This window comes from Pseudoliparis swirei, chromosome 9 (genome assembly GCF_029220125.1).
Source record: "Pseudoliparis swirei isolate HS2019 ecotype Mariana Trench chromosome 9, NWPU_hadal_v1, whole genome shotgun sequence".
Taxonomy (NCBI): domain Eukaryota; kingdom Metazoa; phylum Chordata; class Actinopteri; order Perciformes; family Liparidae; genus Pseudoliparis; species Pseudoliparis swirei.
The window spans coordinates 24,641,152-24,667,510 of record NC_079396.1 but is presented as its reverse complement, the minus strand read 5'-3'; the positions used below and the strand labels follow the sequence as shown (position 1 = coordinate 24,667,510).

The following is a 26,359-nucleotide window of genomic DNA, read 5'->3' as shown; positions in this document are numbered from 1 at the left end:
GTTTCAGACTGCCTGCTTGACTGAATGTTTTACCACAAACTGAACAACTGAATAGTTTCTCTCCTGTATGAACAGTTGAGTGTCGTTTTAGATTGACTGCTTGTCTGAATGTTTTACCACAAACTGAACAACTGAATAGTTTCTCTCCTGTATGAACAGTTGAGTGTCGTTTTAGATCGCCTGCTTGTCTGAATGTTTTACCACAAACTGAACAACTGAATAGTTTCTCTCCTGTATGAACAGTTGAGTGTTGTTTCAGAGGTTGCACTTGTCTGAATGTTTCACCACAAACTGAAGAACTGGTCACTCCTGTTGTGGCTCCAGAGTGTCTCTTCGGATGTCTCTTTTGGCCAAAGCTTCCATCATATTGAGAAGAGCTAATTGATGTGTTTCCAGTACCACAGTCCATGTCACCTACAGGGCCTTCATTGTTTTCCAAAGGGTTTAAACGTGACTGAGGTTCCTGAGTCTCCTTCCAATCGTCACTGTTATCAGTCTCACATTCAGAGGATTGTGACGTCTCATCAGCAGTTGGTTGTAAAGGACTATCTGCATCTGATCTGGATCTGACTTCCTCTCCGTCTGCTTCTGTTTTCAAATGTTCTGCCTCTCTTTTGTCGGTTCTTATGGACTTTGAGAGCTGAGCTTCCTCATCATCATATTGACTCTTTACAGGGGTGAATGAGAACTTGATTCCAGCCTCCTCCAGCTTTTGAAGCTGCTCTCCCTCCTGACTGATCCTGAGTTCATCCCGCTCCTCTTTAATGTGTGGAGGCTCAGGGTCCTCCTGCTCCTCTTTAATGTGTGGAGGCTCTGGGTCCTCCTGGTCCTCCTGTTCCTCTTTAATGTGTGGAGGCTCTGGGTTCTCCTGGTCCTCCTGTTCCTCTTTAATGTGTGGAGGCTCTGGGTTCTCCTGGTCCTCCTGTTCCTCTTTAATGTGTGGAGGCTCTGGGTTCTCCTGGTCCTCCTGCTCCTCTTTAATGTTTGGGGGCTCTGGGTTCTCCTGGTCCTCCTGCTCCTCTTTAATGTGTGGAGGCTCTGGGTTCTCCTGGTCCTCCTGCTCCTCTTTAATGTGTGGAGGTTCTGGGTCTTCCTGGTCCAGACTGGAGCTCCAGTCCTGCTGTTCAGGGGGAACCTCTTGTTTCATCACCAACTGCTGCTGGACGTCTGTGGAGAATAATAAAATACATTTATACATCTTAAGAATCTCATATTGAACTCTAATATTCAATAGGATTATTAATGAATGAGGTCAGGGTTTTGAGGGAGAACATGAAAAAATAAACTCGGAAGTGAAATCATCTGAAAGTACAATATGTACCTCTGAGGTGTCGTACAGTAAAACGTTCATGTACCTCTGAGGTGTAGTGTTAGCGTCTATCAAAATTGGAGGTGTGGTAAAGTACGACCTTCTCTCGTTCTCTCCTTTCCAACGGGAGAATTTATTCTCTGATCACGAGTCAAATACAAGTTCGATGCGATAGCAATCACAGCGGAGTCCTCTCCGGTCGGCACTAGTTGAAAACCCAAAACAACTCGGCCTCCCTTTCCACGTACGGGCCTCCATGCCCCCACATGTGAAGTCATCCTGACCAAGGATCTGCTGCACCCCCCCACACCCCTTTCTCACAGGAGGGGGCCCTCGTCCCCCTCTCTCATTGTAACAACGTGATAACAAGTGTGTGTTGCGTTTGTGTGAGGCAAGTACCTAGCTTTGAGAGGCAGTCATAATATTTATTATCAGACACATATTCCATCTGCTATGTGATGTTATTCTGAATTTGCAGGAGCTTGAACACAATCGTCCCTTCAAAAATTCAGTTTTATATCAATCCCCCCTTTTACATAATTCATTATGTAACTAAACACTAATATAAATCTAGCAGAATGGGCTCTATCAATACATAACTGGGACATCACATGTCATTTAGCAGACGCTTTTATCCAGAGCGACTTACAATAAGTGAATTCAACCACGAGGACAAAGTCAGAACTAAGAGAATCAAGAAAGTAACATTTCTAGAAGCCAAACTACAAAAATACGATAAAGAACACCATGAGTAATACCATGAGTAACACCATGAGTAATACCATGAGTAATACCATGATGAGTAACACCATGAGTAATACCATGAGTAATACCACGAGTATACCATGAGTAACACCATGAGTAATACCATGAGTAACACCATGAGTAATACCATGAGTAATACCATGAGTATACCATGAGTATACCATGAGTAACACCATGAGTAATACCATGAGTAACACCATGAGTAATACCATGAGTAACACCATGAGTAATACCATAAGTAAGACTAATCTTTTCATCATTAAAGAAAGTTGTTTGTGGTCCTTCAGAAACATGAATCAGACCAAAGGACCAGCATTGCTGCACTCAACGCTGGTTCCTCTTCCCCCTGAAGAGCTCCTCCAGTTCAACCCTTTCATCACAGCTTCAAAGAACGAGAAGAGAGGCTGCAGAACACATATCAATACGTCAGTTTGATCACTTTATGGCAGTTATTTCACTTTACGGCAGTTATTTCACTTTACGGGACTTTGATCACTTTATGGGAGTTTGATCACTTTACGGCAGTTTGATCACTTTATGGGAGTTTGATCACTTTACAGCAGTTATTTCATTTTACGGCAGTTTGATCACTTTACGTCAGTTTGATCACTTTACGGCCGGTTTGCTCCTCCAGAAGTTGTTCTGGCCGTTTTGAAGACCGTCCCAAGAGATCTCCAGGTGCAGATCCCGTCACCGGTTTGACTCTAGGACCGTGAGGTGTTTAAAGTTCCTCCCTGATGAATGAGATCAGAGGAGAGCTGGAAACCAATCAGATCCACCAAAAGTCTCGCTCACTGCAGCTGACGAGCTGGAAACGGACCAAATGTGACTTGAAGCCGTGAAACGAGCACGAAGACCGGGAACAATCGTGAAGCGGCACCAACCTGATGTGTGTAGCTCATGTTCTCCTAAACGAGAAACGATGTCCTCATACGCTGCTGTCAACGTGTCCAACAGCCCAAACGCCTCGTCGACGACCTCGTCCACGTGCTGCTTCACCAACGGCCTCAGCATTTCTCCTGGAGACAACTGTGTGTCACTTATTTAACAGTCTCAGAAATGAATAAGAAGCTAGAAAAATGTCTTATGTCAGAAACAGAGTGGAAACATTAACAATATAAGCAATAAATATGAAGCTAAGTGTAGTGTAACAGTAATATCAGTTCAGAGTGGAAATATTTAACAAGTCTAAGCAATTAATATCAGGCTAAATAAATGTGAATTTGCAGGAGCTTGAACACAACAGTCCCTTCAATAAGTCAGTTTTATATTAGCAGTAGTACAGGAACAAGTACAATATGTACCTCTGAGGTAACGAGTACCTTTGTGATGTATCAGAGTAAAAAGTTATGGACGTGTTTACGTACTGCAGTACCTGGAACTCTACCTCAGTACATGATGTGAATACTTCCTCCAGAACTGGTTCCATCAGTTTAACCTTCCTCTTGTGTAAGGGTCGGCACCGACCCGTTTTAGGTTTTAAATGCATAAAAGAACCACATAAATTTGTTTATTTGCATCAAGGCTTTTTGACTTTGTCAGGAACCTCTATTTCAACAAAATAAAAACATTTTGTTTCACTAAATTATGAAATGCTCTGGTTGAAATTATGACCTTTGTGTTGTTAGGGTCGGTTTCGACCCGGTTATAAAAATAAGATTATAAAGCAATAATTAGAGCCAAAACTGAAATCATATGCAGGGTTTTTCCTGGGTCAAAATGGGTCTTCGGTGCTCCCAAAAACAATTTTTAGCGCTGTGCGCGCACGGCCTCTATTACTATATCACCGTAATTAGCAGACATCTATGTATTTTTTCTTCTTTTTTCCCCATAAATAATGGAGGCAATGCTTGAGGAAATCATTTTGCTAAAATAGATCGGCTAATAGATTGACAATTAGAGATGCACCGATCACGTTTTTTGGTGCCGATCACCGATCACTGAAATCAGTATCTGCCGATCCGATAATACCGATCACGGTGTTGATTGAAGCATTCTATTTATTGTGTAGCATTATTGCCTCGGACTATGAGGAAATACATATATAAAGCACCTCAAACATTAAAGAAATTACAGATTTCTTTAAACATTTCGGACTTTTACTTTGAAAAATTTCCTAATTGATACATTAAAATTGTTTGATTGCTATTATAGGAGATTTCAGATATGTATGGAACACATCTGCATCATTCATTTCCTGGAACTCTTGGGGAAATCTATTTACAGGACTTTTTTAACATACAAAAGTCTGACTTATTTTTATAAACTCTTCCTTGGTACAGTAAAAATGTTTTAATGTGAGCATAATTTCAGCTAAATCTCAGAAACGATCTATAAAGATACAAAATCAGTTCATGGTTTTCTTTTATATGTTCGTGTATGATTTGTCGACATCTTATTTTGATAAACGGATGTTGTTTCACGTGGTACTTTCCGCTAACTTTGCAAAACCGGATGATGCCACTTAAATCCTTCCGCTAATTTTATCAAAACCCTCTTTGCTCCCGATCGAATGTGTTTACCGTGAGCATCAGTCTCAAGGGGCTCAGACATGTGAGTCGGCTGAGTTGACCCAGAGATTCAACTCTGGGGACGGGGACGCCGCTCGGTGGGGAGGATCCCCTCGTGGACCTCTCACTCCGCGGCCCTCGCAGGGCGCATCGTCTCTGTTGCGATGCGCCGCGATTGAAACGTCTGATAGTTTTTCTCGCAGATGTTACGTCATCTGATCGGCCAAGTTTGATAAGCCGTTTTGAGAACGCCGATCAAAACCGATAATGGGAATATCGGCCGATATGGATCGGCGCCGATCAGATCGGTGCATCCCTATATAGTCCAGGTGTATTCGTGCACGTCGGGCTGTTGAGTGATCAGCAGCTGGCCGCTCTGTCCATTCGCCTCAGTTGCGTATTGATCAGACAAGAAGACACGCTTATTAACTCGATTACTCTTGATCAAAACAGAACGAGGGTTCGGCTGTAGCCTACTTGAAACATACTATTGAGAATATATTTGCTGACATGCACGTGATGATTTCTTTTTTTTCTTCCATCTCAGACTTTTTTTGCCTTAGGCGCTCGGGAAAACGGCTAAGGCGCGCGCCCAAATTTTCTCTATGCAGGAAAAACCCTGCATATGTGCACTGTCAGCCAACACAGTGACAGCCAGCTCCTCTCCCAATCATGTGAGCTTTAGGGGATTCTCATTTTGCATTGTTATCTACAGAATCTAAAGATTTACACAGGCAAAGCTGCGAGTGGCATCCCCGAGAAAAATCAAGGAAAACGTGTGGTCCTCGATATGACTACTGGACTGCAGGGTCACAATATCACTTATTTTTAGACCATCACAAAACTTCAGCTTCAGCTGTGTCAAAAATACTGTGTTTATCATAATGTGTTTATGAACATAAACTTAACTTTAACCCTTGTGTTGCCTTCGGGTCAATATGACCCGATTCAATGTTTAACCCTCCTGTTACCTTTATATTTACTAACATATTTTACCCTTGAGGTCAATATGACACCAGCTATTAAAATCTCCAGAAAATTATTAGAATTAATATTGTTTTCCAAGTTTAAGTGTGAGGTACTTTATGTTTGTTTGTTGACTCCCGAAAGAACACCGACATTAAACATTGAATCGGGTCAAATTGACCCGAAGGCAACACAAGGGTTAAGCATGTAAATAAAGTACATTGAGGCTTTACATAAAAACACAATAAAAAAATAGATAATAATAGATAAAGATGAGTCAAAACAATAAAAACATTAAGCCAGGTACATCAGAATATTATAGTTAAATCATGAAGGAGTCATACTTTTACAATACCACCTCTTCCGGAGGTCTCCACCGTCATGTCTCCCTGCGGTCTCTCTGGTGTGAACCGCTCAGCACTGTGCGTCCCTATCAAAACAACCCGGGATTTACCACAGAGAGGCACTTCTGATTGGCCAGTTCAGGGTCAGCTGACCCGAGCCATAGCCGGAAGTTGTGGAAGCAGCGATATCGACGTTGCAAGTATTTTGTCTTTAAACAGTTTCACATTGTCAATAATAACTAGCAAAAATTAACAGAAATAAAGGGCAAAAAAATTAAATAAAGAAACGTAAAGAAATAATCTGAACAAAATACATACACTATATATATATAAAGGAATTTGTTTTTGAATAAATCTCTCTATTTATATTTAAATATATATATATAGAAATATATATAAAAAAATATAGATTTACGTATATACATAAAAATATATATCATATAGGTTTAAGACTTGCAGCAACACAAGCAAGAACACTTCTTCAACCTTATCATGAACATCAACTCTGCTAACATCAACAACAACAATGTCTCATTTATTTCTGATGACCTCAAAAATGCAATTGTGATTTCTTTATAAATCACGGAGAAGAGGGAATCTTTTATAGAAAACTGAACGCTAATTTATTTTTCCAGTATGAACAGCTGAGTGTCGTTTTAGATCGCCTGCATGACTGAATGTTTTACCACAAACTGAACAACTGAATAGTTTCTCTCCAGTATGAACAGTTGAGTGTAGTTTCAGATTGCCTGCTTGTCTGAATGTTTTACCACAAACTGAACAACTGAATAGTTTCTCTCCTGTATGAACAGTTGAGTGTAGTTTCAGATTGCCTGCTTGTCTGAATGTTTTACCACAAACTAAACAACTGAATAGTTTCTCTCCTGTATGAACAGCTGAGTGTTGTTTCAGATTGCCTGCTTGTCTGAATGTTTTACCACAAACTGAACAACTGAATAGTTTCTCTCCTGTATGAACAGTTGAGTGTAGTTTCAGAGTGCCTGCTTGTCTGAATGTTTTACCACAAACTGAACAACTGAATAGTTTCTCTCCTGTATGAACAGCTGAGTGTCGTTTTAGATTGTCTGCTTGTCTGAATGTTTTACCACAAACTGAACAACTGAATAGTTTCTCTTCTGTATGAACAGTTGAGTGTTGTTTCAGAGGTTGCAGTTGTCTGAATGTTTTACCACAAACTGAACTGAATAGTTTCTTTCCTGTATGAACAGTTGAGTGTCGTCTTAGATTAAGTGCTTGTCTGAATGTTTTACCACAAACTGAACAACTGAATAGTTTCTCCCCTGTGTGGACAGTTGAGTGTCGTTTCAGATAGCGTGCCCGGCTGAATGTTTGAACACAAAATGAACAACTGAATAGTTTCTCTCCAGTATGAACAGTTGAGTGTCGTTTTAGATTGCGTGCTCGGCTGAATGTTTTACCACAAACTGAACAACTGAATAGTTTCTCACCTGTATGAACAGTTGAGTGTTGTATCAGAGGTTGCAGTTGTCTGAATGTTTTACCACAAACTGAAGAACTGGTCACTCCTGTTTTGGCTCCAGAGTGTCTCTTCGGATGTCTCTTTTGGCCAAAGCTTCCAGCATATTGAGAAGAGCTAATTGATGCGTTTCCAGTACCACAGTCCATGTCACCTACAGGGACTTCATTGTTTTCCAAAGGGTTTAAACATGACTGAGGTTCCTGAGTCTCCTTCCAATCGTCACTGTTATCAGTCTCACATTCAGAGGATTGTGACGTCTCATCAGCAGTTGGTTGTAAAGGACTATCTGGATCTGATCTGGATCTGACTTCCTCCGTCTGCTTCTGTTTTCAAATGTTCTGCCTCTCTTTTGTCAGTTTTTATGGACTTTGAGAGCTGAGCTTCCTCATCATCATATTGACTCTTTACAGGGGTGAATGAGAACTTGATTCCAGCCTCCTCCAGCTTTTGAAGCTGCTCTCCCTCCTGACTGATCCTGAGTTCATCCTGCTCCTCTTTAATGTGTGGAGGCTCTGGGTCCTCCTGCTCCTCTTTAATGTGTGGAGACTCTGGGTCCTCCTGCTCCTCTTTAATGTGTGGAGGCTCTGGGTTCTCCTGGTCCTCCTGCTCCTCTTTAATGTGTGGAGGCTCTGGGTCCTCCTGCTCCGCTTTAATGTGTGGAGGCTCTGGGTCCTCCTGCTCCTCTTTAATGTGTGGAGGCTCTGGGTTCTCCTGGTCCTCCTGCTCCTCTTTAATGTGTGGAGGCTCTGGGTCCTCCTGCTCCGCTTTAATGTGTGGAGGCTCTGGGTCCTCCTGCTCCTCTTTAATGTGTGGAGACTCTGGGTCCTCCTGCTCCTCTTTAATGTGTGGAGGCTCTGGGTTCTCCTGCTCCTCTTTAATGTGTGGAGACTCTGGGTCCTCCTGCTCCTCTTTAATGTTTGAAGGCTCTGGGTTCTCCTGCTCCTCTTTAATGTGTGGAGGCTCTGGGTCCTCCTGCTCCTCTTTAATGTGTGGAGGCTCTGGGTCCTCCTGCTCCTCTTTAATGTGGAGGCTCTGGGTCCTCCTGCTCCTCTTTAATGTGTGGAGGCTCTGGGTTCTCCTGCTCCTCTTTAATGTGTGGAGACTCTGGGTCCTCCTGCTCCTCTTTAATGTGTGGAGGCTCTGGGTCCTCCTGCTCCTCTTTAATGTGTGGAGGCTCTGGGTCCTCCTGGTCCTCTTTAATGTGTGGAGGCTCTGGGTCCTCCTGCTCCTCTTTAATGTGTGGAGGCTCTGGGTCCTCCTGCTCCTCTTTAATGTGTGGAGGCTCTGGGTCCTCCTGCTCCTCTTTAATGTGTGGAGGTTCTGGAGGCTCTGGGTCTTCCTGGTCCAGACTGGAGCTCCAGTCCTGCTGTTCAGGGGGAACCTCTTGTTTCATCACCAACTGCCGCTGGACGTCTGTGGAGAATAATAAAATACATTTATACTAGGCAGTGGCGGTTCGTCCATAGGGGGCGCTAGGGCGCCGCCCCTCTAAAAATTTTGAGATGAAAAAAAAAAAAGAAGAAAAAAAATACATCCTGTCAAAAAACATTATATGCCAAATCATTTAAATAGTAAATATACCGTGTTGACGCGCTAAATGTGTGTGGGAGACCGTCAGCCTGTCAACAACCACTTAAGTTAATGTGAAAAAATATAATATATCGCCACTCATTATCACGGAGAGAAGCCCCTCCCCATTTTCGAGGCGCTGGTCTAACGTGTGTGTACGGCAGCAGCAAACATTTCACGGTCGTTTCGGTAAGGACGGCTTCTCATTGGCGGATGAAACGTGAATCTTGGGTCGCAAAAATGTGCGCTCATTGGCCAATGACATCGTTTTATTATTTCACGTGATTGGACTATTCGGCAGATCAGAGACCGGCGTTCCCTCAGCCAGAGAGCTCCACGGAGCTACGGGAGCAGGTTGCTAACGGAGCTGTCAGCTGGAGGCTCAGTGAGTAATGCGCTGTTTAATTTCCCGTCTGTTGTTCCAAAGGGACTGAAACTCTCTGGACTACAACAGGGTGAGGGATCTAAAGAGCTGCAGACAAGTGTAAAGCACGAATCTTGCTGCAGTTATCTAGCTAAGAGCATGGAGCTAACTCGCTAACAGCCTGAAGCTAACCTTGTTTAGTCAGGAGAAGGAGACCGAACTGGCATCGAAACACAACGAAGAAGTTCTGAAAAACAGACACATTCCCTCAAGAATAATGGAAACAGGCTGGTTACAGACATGATTGACTTTAACCTGAGAGTAAAGTGACCACTTTAAAGAGAGGAGGCTACTTGTCTTTACAGTAGTGGGTCTGCTCTGTCACCCAATGTAACATGTGATCTCTTTCTGACTCTATTCTGCTCTGAACCTCTTTCATGTGAGGGTGAAACTCTTTTATTTTGCAAACCTCTGAAACCCAACCCAATGTTCCTTAAAGCTGCTCTGAACCTCTCATGCCCAAAGTCACAGTGTGTTGATAGTTGTTGTTGGACAGTGTTGAGCACGCTGTGTTCTTTAAATAAAGCTTTGTTTTTTACAATATTCTACTCAAAACCTCTTTTCTTCTCATTGTTGAGTGATATTTAAACTGCGCCCCCCCCCCCCAAAGAAAATTCACCAGCCGCCACTGATACTAGGGATGCACCGATATGATCGGCGCCGATCCATATCGGCCGATATTGCCATTTTCGGTTTTGATCGGCGTTCTCAAAACGGTCGACTCAGCCGACACTTCCATGTCTGAGCCCCTATAGACTGATGTTCACGGTAAACGCATTCGATCCGGAGCGCGCGAGGGTTTTGATAACGTTAGCGGAAGGATTTATGTGACAACATCCGGTTTTGCAAAGTTAGCGGAAAGAACCACGTGAAACAACATCCGTTTTTCAAAATAAGATGTCGACAAATCATACACTAGCATATAAAAGTAAACAATGAACTGATTTAGTATCTTTATAGATTGTTTCTGAGATTTAGCTTAAATGATGCTAACATTGAAACATTTTTACTGTACCAAGGAAGAGTTTATAAAAATAAGTCAGACTTTTGTATGTTAAAAAAAGTCCTGTCTATAGATTTCCCCAAGAGTTCCAGGAAATGAATAATGCAGATGTGTTCCATACATATCTGAAATCCCCTACAATAGCAATCAAACAATTTTAATGTATCAATTAGGACATTTTAATAATGCTACACAATAAATAGAATGCTTCAATCGACACCGTGATCGGTGATCGGCAGATACTGATTTCAGTGATCGGCACAAAAAACCTGATCGGTGCATCTCTAATTTATACATCTTAAGAATCTCATATTGAACTTTAATATTCAATAGGTTTATTAATGAATGAGGTCAGGGTTTTGAGGGAGAACATGAAAAAATCAGAAGTGAAATCATCTGAAAGTACAATATGTACCTCTGAGGTGTCGTACAGTAAAACGTTCATGTACCTCTGAGGTGTAGTGTTAGCGTCTATCAAAATTGGAGGTGTGGTAAAGTACGACCTTCTCTCGTTCTCTCCTTTCCAACGGGAGAATTTATTCTCTGATCACGCGTCAAATACAAGTTCGATGCGATAGCAATCACAGCGGAGTCCTCTCCGGTCGGCACTAGTTGAAAACCCAAAACAACTCGGCCTCCCTTTCCACGTACGGGCCTCCATGCCCCCACATGTGAAGTCATCCTGACCTCGGATCTGCTGCACCCCCCCACACCCCTTTCTCACAGGAGGGGGCCCTCGTCCCCCTCTCTCATTGTAACAACGTGATAACAAGTGTGTGTTGCGTTTGTGTGAGGCGAGTACCTAGCTTTGAGAGTCATAATATTTATTATCAGACACATATTCCATCTGCTTTGTGATGTTATTCTGAATTTGCAGGAGCTTGAACACAATCGTCCCTTCAATAATTCAGTTTTATATCATCAATCCCCCTTTTTACATAATTCATTATGTAACTAAACACTAATATAAATCTAGCAGAATGGGCTCTATCAATACATAACTGTTACATCACATGTCATTTAGCAGACGCTTTTATCCAGAGCGACTTACAATAAGTGAATTCAACCACGAGGACAAAGTCAGAACTAAGAGAATCAAGAAAGTAACATTTCTAGAAGCCAAACTACAAAAATACCATAAATAATACCATGAGTAATACCATGAGTAACACCATGAGTAAGACTAATCTTTTCATCATTCAAGAAAGTTGTTTGTGGTCCTTCAGAAACATGAATCAGACCAAAGGACCAGCATTGCTGCACTCAACGCTGGTTCCTCTTCCCCCTGAAGAGCTCCTCCAGTTCAACCCTTCGATCACAGCTTCAAAGAACGGGAAGAGAGGCTGCAGAACACAGATCAATACGTCAGTTTGATCACTTTAGGTCAGTTTGATCACTCTACGGCAGTTTGATCACTTTACAGCAGTTTGATCACTTTATGGCAGTTTGATCAATTTACGGCAGTTATTTCACTTTACAGCAGTTTGATCACTTTACGGCAGTTTGATCACTTTACGGCAGTTATTTCACATTACAGCATTTTGATCACTTTACGGCAGTTATTTCACTTTACAGTAGTTTGATCACTTTACAGCAGTTTGATCACTTTATGGCAGTTTGATCACTCAGGGTGTCTACAGGAATAAACCAGTGAAATTTAAGACTTTTTAAGACCACGTCTAAATAAAATTTAAGACCTAACTTACGATGGAAATATACATTAATCTAAATTAATTAATTCAAAGTAAACACACTGATGTCTGTTCAAAATTAACAGTTTGGTGTAATGCAAAAGGATAACACAAATGTCATTGCTGTTGTAAATTATATTTATTAATACATTTTCAGAACATTTAAGTCCCATGAACAAATGCTTATAACATCAAGTAAATATATTTTAAAAATACGGGCAACATAGTTCCTTTTGAACAAAAAAAATCTATAAAATAACATAAATAACAATTCCAGCTGCTTTTAAATTGCAAATTCATTTACATAATAGAATGTATGTGTGTGTGTGTGTGTGTGTGTGTGTGAGTGAGTGAGTTCTCATGTCTCTATGTGATGGATGTGTGTTCACAGGTTCATGTCTACTCCTGAGCTTTTGTGAATATACTAGGAAAACAATCCTTTTCAAACTGTATTAATATAAAAACTTCCAGTTGACATTTGGTCCATTCTCCTGGAAAAAAGAACGAAAAAAGGCAGACATTAGCCAAACAACAGTCACCACATCTCTTCATGACACCACCACTTCAGATTAATGTCAGACTGGATAAATATGAATGAAAACTATTTTTACAAATTAAGCAACGTGAGCCATCCCTTGAGCCTAGTGAACACTATGTAGACATATTGGCAGGTAAACACCACTCTACTTACTACCATTCTAAAACTATTTTTAATTAGTCTAATTAATGTGTAGTGCGCCTATGCATAGCTGTTATTAACTTGACACACGAGTAAAGCTTAACTATATGAAACACATACTCATATACATGAGGTTAGTTAATACATATATATTTATGTTAGACTTACTTTGAGGTGCTGAAGTAGGTCCTGGTGTCATGGCCCATGAGCTCCACAGGATCCTGACGGGACCTGGTCATGTCACCAATAACGCACATGAAGTCCAGCTGTCTGCTCGCGGTGGTCTGGTCCAGAGACTCGTGGAACAGAATGAAGAACGCGCCGCCCTGTTGGTCTTCGGTGATGAGCTCTTTGTTGCACGGCGCTGGATTTCCTCCGGTGACCTCCAGCGTTGTAGCGTTGACGTCGTTGCTGGCGGCGGAGCAGGAGCTAGCGGCGGAGCAGCAGCTAGCCCGCTGGCTGCTGGCGGCCTTCGCTAGTCTCTGTGCTTCTTGCTCTGCTCGTGAGATTCCACCGCTGGAAAGTCTCCCGACACATAACGCAGCTTCAGAAGCATTTCACCGACCGTGACCAGAAACACTCGTTCTTTTCAAGCCGTTGTTGAACTTGCATCCCCCCCATGTTTTCTAAAGTAGCCGATGCTTCACGTTGTAGGGGATTGATAGGACCGAATCTGGGGCCCCTTTAAGAGAAGGGGCGTGGCCCCGGTGACACCAGAGACACCGCAGAGCAACCGGAGCAAAATACGGACCTGGCGGAACAGATTGCCTCATATTCGTAATGACATGACACCCAAAAAATTTAAGACCAATCCAATCTGAATTTAAGACAATTTAAGACTTTTTAAGGCCTTATTTTTAGGAAAAGCAATTTAAGACTTTTTAAGGACCCGCGGACACCCTGATCACTTTACGGCAGTTTGATCACTTTATGGGAGTTTGATCACTTTACAGCAGTTTGAACACTTTATGGGAGTTTGATCACTTTACAGCAGTTATTTCGTTTTACGGCAGTTTGACACTTTATGGGAGTTGGATCACTTTACGTCAGTTTGATCACTTTACGGCCGGTTTGCTCCTCCAGAAGTTATTCTGGCCGTTTTGAAGACCGTCCCAAGAGATCTCCAGGTGCAGATCCCGTCACCAGTTTGACTCGAGGACCGTGAGGTGTTTAAAGTTCCTCCCTGATGAATGAGATCAGAGGAGAGCTGGAAACCAAACAATTGTGAAGCGGCACCAACCTGATGTGTGTAGCTCATGTTCTCCTAAACGAGAAACGATGTCCTCATACGCTGCTGTCAACGTGTCCAACAGCCCAAACGCCTCGTCGACGACCTCGTCCACGTGCTGCTTCACCAACGGCCTCAGCATTTCTCCTGGAGACAACTGTGTCACTTATTTAACAGTCTCAGAAATGAATAAGAAGCTAGAAAAATGTCTTATATCAGAAACAGAGTGGAAACATTCACAGTATAAGCAATAAATATGAAGCTAAATAAGTGAAGTGTAACAGTAATATCAGTTCAGAGTGGAAATATTTAACAAGTCTAAGCAATTAATATCAGGCTAAATAAATGTGAATTTGCAGGAGCTTGAACACAACAGTCCCTTCAATAAGTCAGTTTTATATTAGCAGTAGTACAGTAACAAGTACAATATGTACCTCTGAGGTAACGAGTACCTTTGTGATGTATCAGAGTAAAAAGGTATGGACGTGTTTACGTACTGCAGTACCTGGAACTCTACCTCAGTACATGATGTGAATACTTCCTCCAGAACTGGTTCCATCAGGTTAAAGTGATAAAGAAACAAAGAGAACCAACCTGCTCGTTGTAACTTCTGGGTTGAAAATGGCGTCCAGTCGTTTCCGTTGGCGCTCGCGCTCCTCTATTAAACTGCAACGTTCCTCCTCGGACTTCGACGTTTCACATTTTCACGAACTCACAGAAAACCGTTGACTCCACTCGGGTCTGTCTACTTACAGCTCGCGCTGCTGTCAGCGCCCCGTTGCATGCTGGGAAACCAACGGCTGGCCGTGGCCACATCAGAGAGCTGATTGGCTCTTAGATTTGACAACAAGCACCACGTGTTTTCGAACATTGTTATTTACCGTTTGTTTGGCTGTAATACTGACGCTGGATAGTTGGCTGTTGGTCTCATGTCGTGCAACGAAGTGGCCCATTAGCCAATCAGAACGCTTGTACCTTTGTTGCCATATAATAATTCATCTTTATTCATAAAGAAAATGTAAGCAAGTGTAACAGAGTTCAAAGTGCACTTCATGATTTCTTGTTGTTTATGTATTGTGTTGCGTTTTGTTTGTTTGTCAACGGTTGAGTGTGTGTGCATTTTATTTGAATTCATTTTATATAGTAGAATTATTGAAAAAATATATTTTCTGCCGAGGCTGAGTTTCGCCTCTTTTGTTCCTCTCGAGCTTCCGTAGCCCCGTCTTTCCCTCGTCTTTCACTGTTTTGTTATGTTTTTGTAAGTGTCGCCGTTTGTGTTGCGATCGCGGTGTCTGCCTGTTGTGTGTTTTTGAAATCGTCAAGAGATGATTCAAATATATCTTTTGGCGATCTTAGAAACACGCAACAGGTATCTTTTGTTTCATTGCTTCTTTGGCGCTATTGGGGTTTGACACTTCCGGCCGTCCTGTCGTATGTTTTGCCCGTATAGTATAACTAGTGGTAATTGGTATACATTCTGTTTTGGTATGTTTAGGAGCTGATGTATGGATGTCGTCAGCAGCTATGTGTTTTTCCTTTGTGTTAACTTTAGAATTTCCAGTCACTAAGTCACGCAGTTATTTATTTCGTCCACTGGGGGGCGCTGTTTTGCCCTTTTTGCCAATCTATATATAACGTAGTCCTGTTAGAGATAAGAGTTTTGTATTTATGAGGGAGCTGATGTATGGACAGTGGTGTAGTGGGCGTTGGACGCGGGGGTACGCCGTACCCCCACTTATTTGGAGCATGATTTTTTTTTTTTTTTTAAATAGTCTAATAAATATAAAAATCATTGCCAGTGTTATCAGTTGCAAGTGTGTATGTGTTGTCATAATGACAACATAATACATTTCACAGTAATTATAATAAAAAATACAATCTATTTCTATTATGATTCGTCATCACGCTCGTGATGCAAAAGCAGACGGCTGCCAGAGTCCTGCAAAACAACGATTCGGTGGTATTTTTCAACAAAACGTTTCGGGATTATGAAACCAAATAAATGCACGATTGTTGCATAACAATATGATAACGTTCCGTTTTAATAACTCACGTTTTTGGGAGGCGGATGACCATCTAATTATTAATATATATGTGTCTACATACTGTACGTGAATATAATTAAATGGAATGAACGGCATAATTTATGCCTGGCCTGGTGGCGCTCTTTCAGCATCTGGACAGCTCCTCAAACTTTGATGTGATGACAGTGTCAATGTCACTGACACACCCCCAGCTCGCGATCCGCGCGCGTTCTTTGCGACTTCTTTCTAAAAAGAATTTAATTCAGAAGAAGAAAGAGGCTAGCAATCCGAAGCAGCTACAAGTGAAGCTACTACATCACCAGAAGAGCCGCCTGAAGACGTGGATAATGCTAGCAACGTTAACTGCGCTAGCAACGTTCCCCTGGCTAGCTCTAGCTCAAGCTCACCTTTCCCAGATATATGGACGGAGGAGATGTGGCGGAGGAAACAAGACGCATACCCATGGATAGATTGCAAAGCTGGAAAACTGGGCTGCAAAGTGTGTACATCAATTTCGGATTTATCCGTTTTCAAAACACAAGGATCAACAATTTCTCCGGAGTCTAAGCAACAACCTTAGCCATAGAATGTTCACTACTGCATCATCTCGTGGAGCAGCCTCGCAGGCCCAGTTGGACACAGACTATGTTCACTTGCTCGCTCAACTGAAAGTCCTGGAACGCGACAACTGGCCACCAGCTCAGACCATGCCGCCTGGCTACGGAGAGGTGCAAGTGAGTGAACTGTGCCAACGATTCAGGCTGCCGACTGTAAGTGCAATAAATGCATTCCGAGACTTTGTGGAGAGCACTGTAGACGATGCTACACCTGCCGAGCTCAGGCCCTTGATGAACTGCACTAGACTGATACCATGCAGCACGGCAGAATGTGAAAGGGATTCAGCCAGATGAATCTGATCATCACCCCAACGCGCAACAGGTTGCTGGTTGAACGGGTATCCACCTTGATGTTCATAAAGCTACATGGTCCACCTCTGACCCAGTGGGATCCGACAGGATATGTAACAACTTGGCTGAGACGACATCGCTCAGCTGAAGACAAGAGGTCACGACAGGCTGCAGCCGAATCTGGCAAGGATCCAGACCCACTGTGGCGTTTCCTCTGAATGATTTCAACGGTGAGTAACACGGATTTTTTGCAGCAACTAAAGTAGGACTAGGCATACCGGTGGTTTCTGTAGACCTGTCTGCCCGTTTTGTGATTGCACTGCACGCGTGCGCACTTATGTGGCATTGTTTGGGATGACCTAATTAAAATAGCGTCCCCCCAGTAAAAAAATCCCCACTACACCACTGTGTATGGATGTGGTCAGCAGGAATAAAACCTGGAAAATAAACCTGTGGACTCGACTTCTTCCTTGGCCAGTACAAGTCCGTTACACTAGCTGTGTAATCCTGCCCAGAGGAAACGCAGGTCGAGGACAGCTTCACTAGTGGATTGCTGCTTATGCTTCAACTCTGTCACAAAACATGTTTGGCAATGGGTGCACTTTTTTTAGTTGGAGCAGCTCTGACTTGACGCCCCTTGTGGTGATCCAGGTGCACCACACGTGTTTCCTTAATTTAAAAGAAGAAGATTCAAAAATCTCTCACGTGCATTGTTTACCTTCTCTCCATTGTTCTCCTTGAAGCCCCGGCTGCAGGTCTTTTCTCTTCAGTAAACAGGTATAGTTTTGAGGAGCTTGATACCTGAAGGCTCTGGTTCCCATCCTACTTTTTAAGACTCTAGGAACCACGAGTAGCCTCGCATTTAGTCATTACTTTACTTTCTTACTTACAGTGTTACATATCTCCCTGTGTGTGTTTAAGAAAAGATTAATAATAAATGAATAGTTAACACAGGTCATTTGGATCATGGAGGTCTGGATCGTGGTCCATGCCGACTACCAACTATTCATACACTGTCATATTCATTGATTGTGTTGTTACTGTGTATTAATTTGTGTGTTATGATTCCTTCTGGTCACATGACATCTATTCTTTCCATCCTGGAGATGGATCCTCCTGAAGGTTTCTTCCCTTTTTTTCCATGTGAATTTTTTTGAATAGTATTTCCTGATCCGATGTGAGGTCAAAGGTCAGGGATGTCTGTGTACAGATTGTAAAGCACTCTGAGGCAAATTTTTAATTTGTGAAAATGGGCTGAACAAATAAACTGAATTGAGTTATAGAAGTCAGACATGGCCTCAAAGACTGAACTACTACAGAGACGTGTAAATTAATTAAAACTCATACAGCTTCTCATCTTTTCCTGGTCCGATAATAATCCGAGTGCCGTGCAGCATTTACAGATTGAGGATTATAGATGTAATCCTGTTATAATCTGTGTTTCTCAGAGTGAGCACTTTCTTTTCAGACAAATTATTGTGGATAACTTTGAGCAAGAACATTTATGGAACAAAAAAGCACAAAAATCATGTAGATTTTTATTATTATTATATTAAAGCCACCCTCCATTTCTAAATGGGTTTTGCTTTTGGTTCAATCCCTTGGATTGTTTGAGCTTCATGTGCATGATGTGAAAACCACAAACCACCGAGGAAACACTTCAGGGAGCTCAGAGACATCTTGTGATCCGGATGACATCACTTTGTTTTGTAGTCTTTGAAGAAAAACAAATATTTGCATTTTTAAACATTCTGGCTTTTTTATTTCCTGGATAAACATTTGAGACACAAATTACCATTTAAAGCAGAGTATTTCATTATTATTTTTAGACCATCACAAAACTTCAGCTTCAGCTGTGTCAAAAATACTCTGTTTATAATAATGTGTTTATTATCATAAACTTAACTTTAAGAATGTAAATAAAGAATATTGAGGCTTTACATAAAGACACAATAAAAAAATAGATAATAATAGATAAAGACGAGTCAAAACAATAAAAACATTAAGCCAGGTACATCAGAATATTATAGTTAAATCATGAAGGAGTAATACTTTTACAATACCACCTCTTATGGAGGTCTCCACCGTCATGTCTCCCCGCGGTCTCTCTGGTGTGAACCGCTCAGCACTGTGCGTCCCTATCAAAATAACCCGGGATTTACCACAGAGAGGCACTTCTGATTGGCCAGTTCAGGGTCAGCTGGCAAATTTTTAATTTGTGAAAATGGGCTAAACAAATAAACTGAATTGAATTCTAGAACTCAGACATGGCCTCAAAGTCTGAACTACTATGGAGGATTTAAAATTACTTAAGTATAAATAAATAAATAAATAAATGCATGAATAAATATTGTGGTGATCCAGGTGCACCACACGTGTTTCCTTAATTTAAAAGAAGAACATTCAAAAATCTCTCATGTGCATTATTTTCCTTCTTTCCATTGTTCTCCTTGAAGCCCCGGCTGCAGGTCTTTTCTCTTCAGGAAAGTTTTGGACCGGTCCTGGTCCTGGTCACATGATCCTTCCCAGTACGTGTTGTAAATCACCGACGTGACGTCACCGCGTGTCTTCTCTCTCCAGCCGCTCGCGTCACGATGAAGCGATGCTCTCACGTTGACGCAGAGCGACCCGCCCCCCTCTGATCCTCGTCTGCGGCCCATCCTTCTCCTCCGTCGCTTGAATCTCGAGCTGTCTGATCGTCTCCGTGACGACACACTTTCTTTTGAAAACTCGTGAATTATTTATGTATTCAAACTTTGGCTGAACTTTTGATGACTCGTGAAGATCCTCAACAGCTGCGACACTGCAGTTCAACCACGGCCCACGTTTCTGATTCCCTCTCTCTCTCCTTCTCCCTCTCTCTCTCTCTCCCTCTCTCTCTCCCTCTCTCTCCCTCTCCCAGGCCAGACCCAGGCTCAGTGCACCCCCGTGCCCTTGCCGGCCCTGGGCACCCAGAGGATCATCCAGGGCAACGGCACCACGGTGGGCACGGTCATCTCCCTGCAGTGCCCGGCCAAACACACGCTGGTGGGGAGGCAGCTGATGTGTGTCATGGACACCAACAGCACCCACTGGGTGGGGGGCACCTACTGTAAACGTGAGCAGCAGTTAATATAGAAAAAACGAACCCCCAAAAAATACACACACACACTTCGTCACCGAAATGTGTGTGTGGGCAGATGAAATGTTCCAAATGCTTTTACTGGGAAAATTACGGCGGCTGGAAAAACTTCCTCTGAGCCGTCTGTCTGCTCATAATTCTGAAGAGATTGGATGAATATGAAACATTATGTGTGTGTGCATTAGAGTTGCTATGGGCTTAAGACACTGACGCTAGGATTTTGCTCGCAATAATAATGAATTATTCTGAATTCTATTATGGTGTATCAAACTGGAGGTCCAGTGCTCGATATAAAATGAGAATCTGAATCCGATAGATACGTTTAACAATATTTAATGGCAAGAAGTCTAAGCAGTAAATTGAAGCTACGTGATAGGGCCGACCGGAATATTACGCCACAGACTAACAGCAAAGTAGCTGATAGGGAACTGTCTTGTAACCTTCCGACCGTCTAGAGCACGAACTCCCCCTTTCCACCCGTATTTATTAGTAACGGCATCCACACCTCTTAATCCTAAAAGTTAGTTCCATTGGTCAGTTCAGCATGCTACACTCTAGTTGGCTTACGGCCAGGTCATAAACAGGTAATAAAACAGGTCATAAAATAGCCGGGTCAAACGTCATGATCCCGCGACCAATATTACTTCCGGTCAGCTGCGTGATGAAAGTTCCCTTTCACAATAAAAGTCCCACATGTCACTCTCCTGCTTCAAGCAACGTCACGGACTTCAACCGGCTTCCAACTCATGTGTCAACATTGAAACAATAAACTAACTTTCATTCTCATGCGGCATACATATAATCATAAACACACATACAATTATAAACATTACTTCTGCCATTGACATATACATAGAGTAGACATTACCCCTATGCTTCATAACACATCAACAACAATATCAATATTCTCCCTAATATTTCCGATGATAATATCTTGCTATATGTATTAATTTAAAGCACAAATGTTCCCTATGTACATGTGCAAAGTCAAAATGACCTATTACAACTTAACAATTCTGACACACATTCGAGAGGAAAAATGATTTCTCACTTGAGGACGAAGCTCATTAAAAGGAGGATATTAATGCAAATGGAGGTGGAGAGGAATCGTGTCTCGTCTCAAAAAGTGAGAACAGGACCCTAATTATGTTTCAGGCTCAATCATCATGAAAAAGGCCGTCTGGTGTGAAACTGACAGACATTTAAATAACTGAATTTATGTTTTGTTTCCCGTGACTTCTATCTGCGAAGCCTCAGGAGTCCGATGAGGAATTGTTGAACGTAGATTTTTGCAGCATGTCAAATGAATGTGTTGCATGGCGAGTAAATGCAGTGGATGAGTCCAGTCGCGGTCTCCTCCTCAGCGCCGTCTCCTCCCTTTGAGGACTACGGTTTCAGCGTGGCCGTGCTGGCGTCCATCGTGAGCTTGGCGTCATCTTCTTCATGTCCGTGGCCTTCATCACCTGCTGTTTGCTGACTGCATCAGAGAGGACAAGAGGAAAAACCACGAGGTGAACTTCAATAATAATCTGTTACTTTCAGTGAAGAAGTCCTTCACTTCACATCATGAAAGGCGCCCTGTGGAGAAACTATAAAGTTGCTTATGGTCATTGATCCTCAGCCAAATGCATGTTGGCGTCCGGAGCTCTAACAAGATGCTCTTACTGTTTTGGAGCTCTTGGTTTGTGAAGTGAAGGGGCGGAGCCTGGAGGCTGAAAAAAAAGACATTTTAGGCAATCAAAAGGTTTTTCGTTGGGTGAACTGAAAACACACTGTGAAAGGTTAAAGTTGAAAAAAAACTCTCAGGTACCTGTCAATCACGAGGTAGCCCGCTAATGCATACACCGCTTTATGATCGAGTTTACTCTAAAAGAACCATCATCTATTCAATTAACATCACGCGGTATGGAAGAAGACTTGAAACTAGAGATTGAGAGCATGACCTCCTTTTCTCTGAGACTTCTATACAACCGGAGGAGTCAGAGAGTTTAAAGCACTTTGGATGAGTTGTCGGTGTGAGGCGATTGGCCGACCATGGCACGGCGCCTGCTTGCATGAATGTGCATCTTCTCTCAGGAGCAGTTCAGAGTGGAGCACAAATACCTCAATGTTGTATTAATGTTCTCACTTTCCATCACTTGGAGCTTTAAAACATGAAGAAGATGCATTCCCGGACTGAAACACTGACCTGCAGGTATAAATGTGTCTAGGAGGTAAAACATTGAAGACACAACTTCCGTCTCGTCATCCACAGATGTCATCGGCCCCGCCGCTCGGCCCAAAGCCTCCGGCGCTCCACGACTACAGGCCTCTCTTACAGAAGCCCGGGAGTCGCGGAGGCCTCCTCAGACCGCCCGAATACAGCGGACCTCCTCGGTCTCAGACTACGAACCGGCCTGGGTATCAGGGGGGAGGCCGGGAGGCCACGGCAACCGCGGCGGCGCTTGCCGGGAGGAAAAAGCCCCGCGGATGAGGCGGCGCGAGGCCTTGAGGCGCGAGGCCGCCCAAGACTCTTCCATCCGGATTATCTCAGTGTGAGGACGACGAACATCGGTCAAGAACTTGTTTCCGGGCGAACGTCGCGGTCCGCTGAGGGAGAAATAACTGAGCTGCCGCTGATCTCGCCGTCTCGCCTGATGGAATCTGCAGTTGTGCTCAGTGTGGAGGCTCTAGAGCAGAGGCGGCGACACGGGCCCTTGACACCTGGTCGACCAGCGGGGACCACTGAGTCGCCCCCAAGGCGCGTTCTAAAAATAGAACAAGTCGACATTGAGCGACAAAACAACAACAACAACAACAAAAAAACGGCCAGCGTTTCTGAGATTGGAGTGAGACAAGGAGGAAAGGTGATGTTGTGATCTTGGCAATTAAACATCTTTGTGACGATGTGTGAAATCTCTAAAGCGTCTTCAGCGCAGCGATCACTCAGAAAGGGGCGGCCACACAGCCGCGGCCAGAAGCGGGCCAGGACAGGGCTTCAGTGCTCACTCACTCAGAAAGGGGGCAGCCCAGCACTCACCAGAAGTGAGGGGGGCGTGCTCCACTCACTCAGAAAGGGGCGTGGTCACCCGCTACCACCTGAAAGGGCGGGGCCACCAGCACTCACCTAGGGGCGTGGCTGCCCAGTGCTCACTCAGAAAGGAGCTAATCAGAAAGTGATGTTGCTCTGTCGCTTTGCTTTGCTTCATTCAGTGGATGATAACACAGGAGACAGCATTTCAGGGTCATGGTGATATTTTATGCTCATTTGGACTCTATCAGTGAGATAAAGATGAACTAGCTCAGTGTCAAATATACCAGTCAATGGAAAAAAATATAATAATAATATATATTGATGCAAAGAATAGAGAGATGTCGATAGTTTTTTATTGTATTTCTAATTCGCTCATTAACTCTCTCGCTCGATGGAGACAGTTTCTAAGTTTCCCTTTGATTTGCTTCAAGTAAACCTAAATGTAAGCAGGTAAAACCTGTTAACAACGACTGATATATTATATGACTCACCTCATTGGCTGTAATGCTGGCTGTCTGAAGCCCCCCTAAAATAGGCTTAACGCCACTGCAGCAGACGCTCTGCTGAAAGCACCTTATTTCTGGTTATGACTTTCAAATCTATTGTCCAGTATCATCCAGGAGGGGGCGCCAGAACCCCCCCACTGGGTTGAGGAAGAGCTCTCTCTCTCTCACACCCCCCCACACACACACATACCTCTACACTCAACTACAAACACTTACATCCACACACACATACGCATTTACATCTACACACTTACATCTACACACACCTACATCTTCACACACACGCTCTTACATCTACACACACCTAGGCACCCACACACACTTCCACACACTATACATTTACACACTTCTACACACATACACTGGCTTGTCTGTCTGGAGCCAGAACCGGCTCCAGACACAGCCAGGTCCGATGGACCCTGTGAGGCGAGAAGGCACAAAGACTCCGGGGAGGAAGCAGTTAGTAATGTGTAATGGAGAGATGTAAATTCATCCATAAGGAGAGAGAGAAGAGGAGAGAGGTGCTCAGTGTATCCTAGACGTGCCCCAGGAGCCGATCAGCCTCTAGCAGCATCTCTAGGTCTGGACCAGGTGAACCTGACTCAGCACTAACTAGAAGACCATCAAGAGGAAAGTCTTCAGGCTCCATGAGGGGACTGTGTCTGCCTCCAGGACTGAAGGTGGAGCTGGTTCCATCAAAGAGGAGGAGCTTGATACCTGAAGGCTCTGGCTCCCATCCTACTTTTTAAGACTCTAGGAACCACGAGTAGCCTCGCATTTAGTCATTACTTTACTTTCTTACTTACAGTGTGGCATATCTCCCTGTGTGTGTTTAAAAAAAGATTAATAATAAATGAATAGTTAACACAGGTCATTTGGATCATGGAGGTCTGGATCGTGGTCCATGCCGACTACCAACTAGTCATACACTCTGTCAGATTCATGGATTGTGTTGTTACTGTGTTTTAATTTGTGTTTCATGACTCCTTCTGGTCACATGACATCTATTGTTCTGTCCATCCTGGAGAGGGATCCTCCTCTGTTACTCTCCTGAAGGTTTCTTCCCTTTTTTTCCTATGAACGGGTTTTTTGGGAGTTTTTCCTGATCCGATGTGAGGTCAAAGGTCAGGGATGCCTGTGTACAGATTGTAAAGCACTCTGAGGGAACATTTTAATTTCTGAAAATGGGCTAAACGAATAAACTGAATTGAGTTATAGAACTCAGACATGGCCTCAAAGACTGAACTACCAAAGAGACGTGTAAATTAATTAAAACTCGGACAGCTTCTCATCTTTTCCTGGTCCGATAATAATCCGAGTGCCGTGCAGCATTTACAGATTGAGGATTATAGATATAATCCTGTTATAATCTGTGTTTCTCAGAGTGAGCACTTTCTTTCCAGACAAATTATTGCGGATAACTTTGAGCAAGAACATTTATGGAACAAAAAAGCACAAAAATTGTGTAGATTATTATTATTATTATATTGAAGCCACCCTCCATTTCTAAATGGGTTTTACTTTGGGTTCAATCCCTTGGATTGTTTGAGCTTCATGTGCATGATGTGAAAACCACAAGGACCCACAGAAACACCTCAGGGAGCTCAGAGACATCTTGTGATCCGGATGACATCACTTTGTTTTGTAGTCTTTGAAGAAAAACAAACATTTGCATGTTTAAACATTCTGGCTTTTTTATTTCATGGATAAACATTTGAGACACAAATTACCATTTAAAGCAGATTATTTTACAATTATTTTTAGACCATCACAAAACTTCAGCTTCAGCTGTGGCAAAAATACTGTGTTTATAATAATGTGTTTATTATCATAAACAATAAAAGCATTAAGCCAGGTACATCAGAATATTATAGTTGAATCATAAAGGAGTAATACTTTTACAATACCACCTCTTACGGAGGTCTCCACCGTCATGTCTCCCTTGGTCTCTCTGGTGTGAACCGCTCAGCACTGCGTCCCTATCAAAACAACCCCGGGATTTACCACAGAGGCACTTCTGAGTTCAGGCCAGTCAGCTGACCGCCGGAGCCATAGCTGGAAGTTGTGGAAGCAGCACGATATCGGTCGAAGTATTTTGTCTTTAAACAGTTTCACATTGTCAATAACTAGCAACAATTAACAGACATAAAAGTCAAAAAAATTAAATCAAGAAACGTAAAGAAATAATCTAAACAAAATACATACACTATATATATATATAAAGGAATTTGTTTTTAAATAAATCTCTATTTATATTTAAATAAATATATATAGAAATATATATAAAACAATATAGATTTACGTATATACATATAAATATATATCATATAGGTTTAAGACTTGCAGCAACACAAGCAAGAACACTTCTTCAACCTTATCATGAACATCAACTCTGCTAACAACATCAACAACAACAATGTCTCATTGATTTCTGATGACCTCAACAATGCAATTGTGATTTCTTTTTAAATCACGGAGAAGAGGGAATCTTTTATAGAAAACTGAACAGCTAATTTGTTTTCCAGTATGAACAGCTGAGTGTCGTTTTAGACTGCATGCATGTCTGAATGTTTTACCAAAACTGAACAACTGAATAGTTTCTCTCAGGGCTCCAGATCATGCACCAAATGGTGTTTTTCTCCAAAATTAGACAGTGCGAGTAAATTTTTCATCAACTCCAGTAAATTGGGGTGGCAGATTTTTTTTGTTATGGAAACATTTTTGTTGCTGACAAACTTGTTCTCCACACTCAGCCCACTATATTGGCGGTAATGCCTGAATGACTGGTTTGCTAACGA

The 26,359-nt window shown here is 42.6% G+C and overlaps 2 protein-coding genes across 2 annotated transcripts in view; both read right to left on the bottom strand.

Moving 5' to 3' along the window:
- Positions 1-303: 303 nt before the first annotated feature.
- The window catches only part of LOC130200137 (cilia- and flagella-associated protein 251-like), a 281,786-nt gene continuing 255,730 nt past the window's right edge, over positions 304-26,359 (bottom strand). Inside the window, exons 4-7 of the mRNA XM_056424143.1 lie at positions 14,002-14,136; positions 2,959-3,093; positions 400-1,167; positions 304-356 (exon numbers count right to left, since the gene is read on the bottom strand). Of these exons, the coding sequence (XP_056280118.1) occupies positions 304-356; positions 400-1,167; positions 2,959-3,093; positions 14,002-14,136 (1,091 nt within the window). The remainder of the gene's footprint in view (positions 357-399; positions 1,168-2,958; positions 3,094-14,001; positions 14,137-26,359) is intronic.
- On the bottom strand, positions 7,713-11,542 carry LOC130199433 (IgA FC receptor-like). Its single transcript, XM_056422919.1, has 2 exons — positions 9,521-11,542; positions 7,713-8,808 (listed from the first exon to the last, which is right to left on the bottom strand). The coding sequence occupies exon 2, from the start codon at positions 8,786-8,788 to the stop codon at positions 8,414-8,416; it is 375 nt and encodes a 124-aa protein (XP_056278894.1). The 5' UTR covers positions 8,789-8,808; positions 9,521-11,542; the 3' UTR covers positions 7,713-8,413.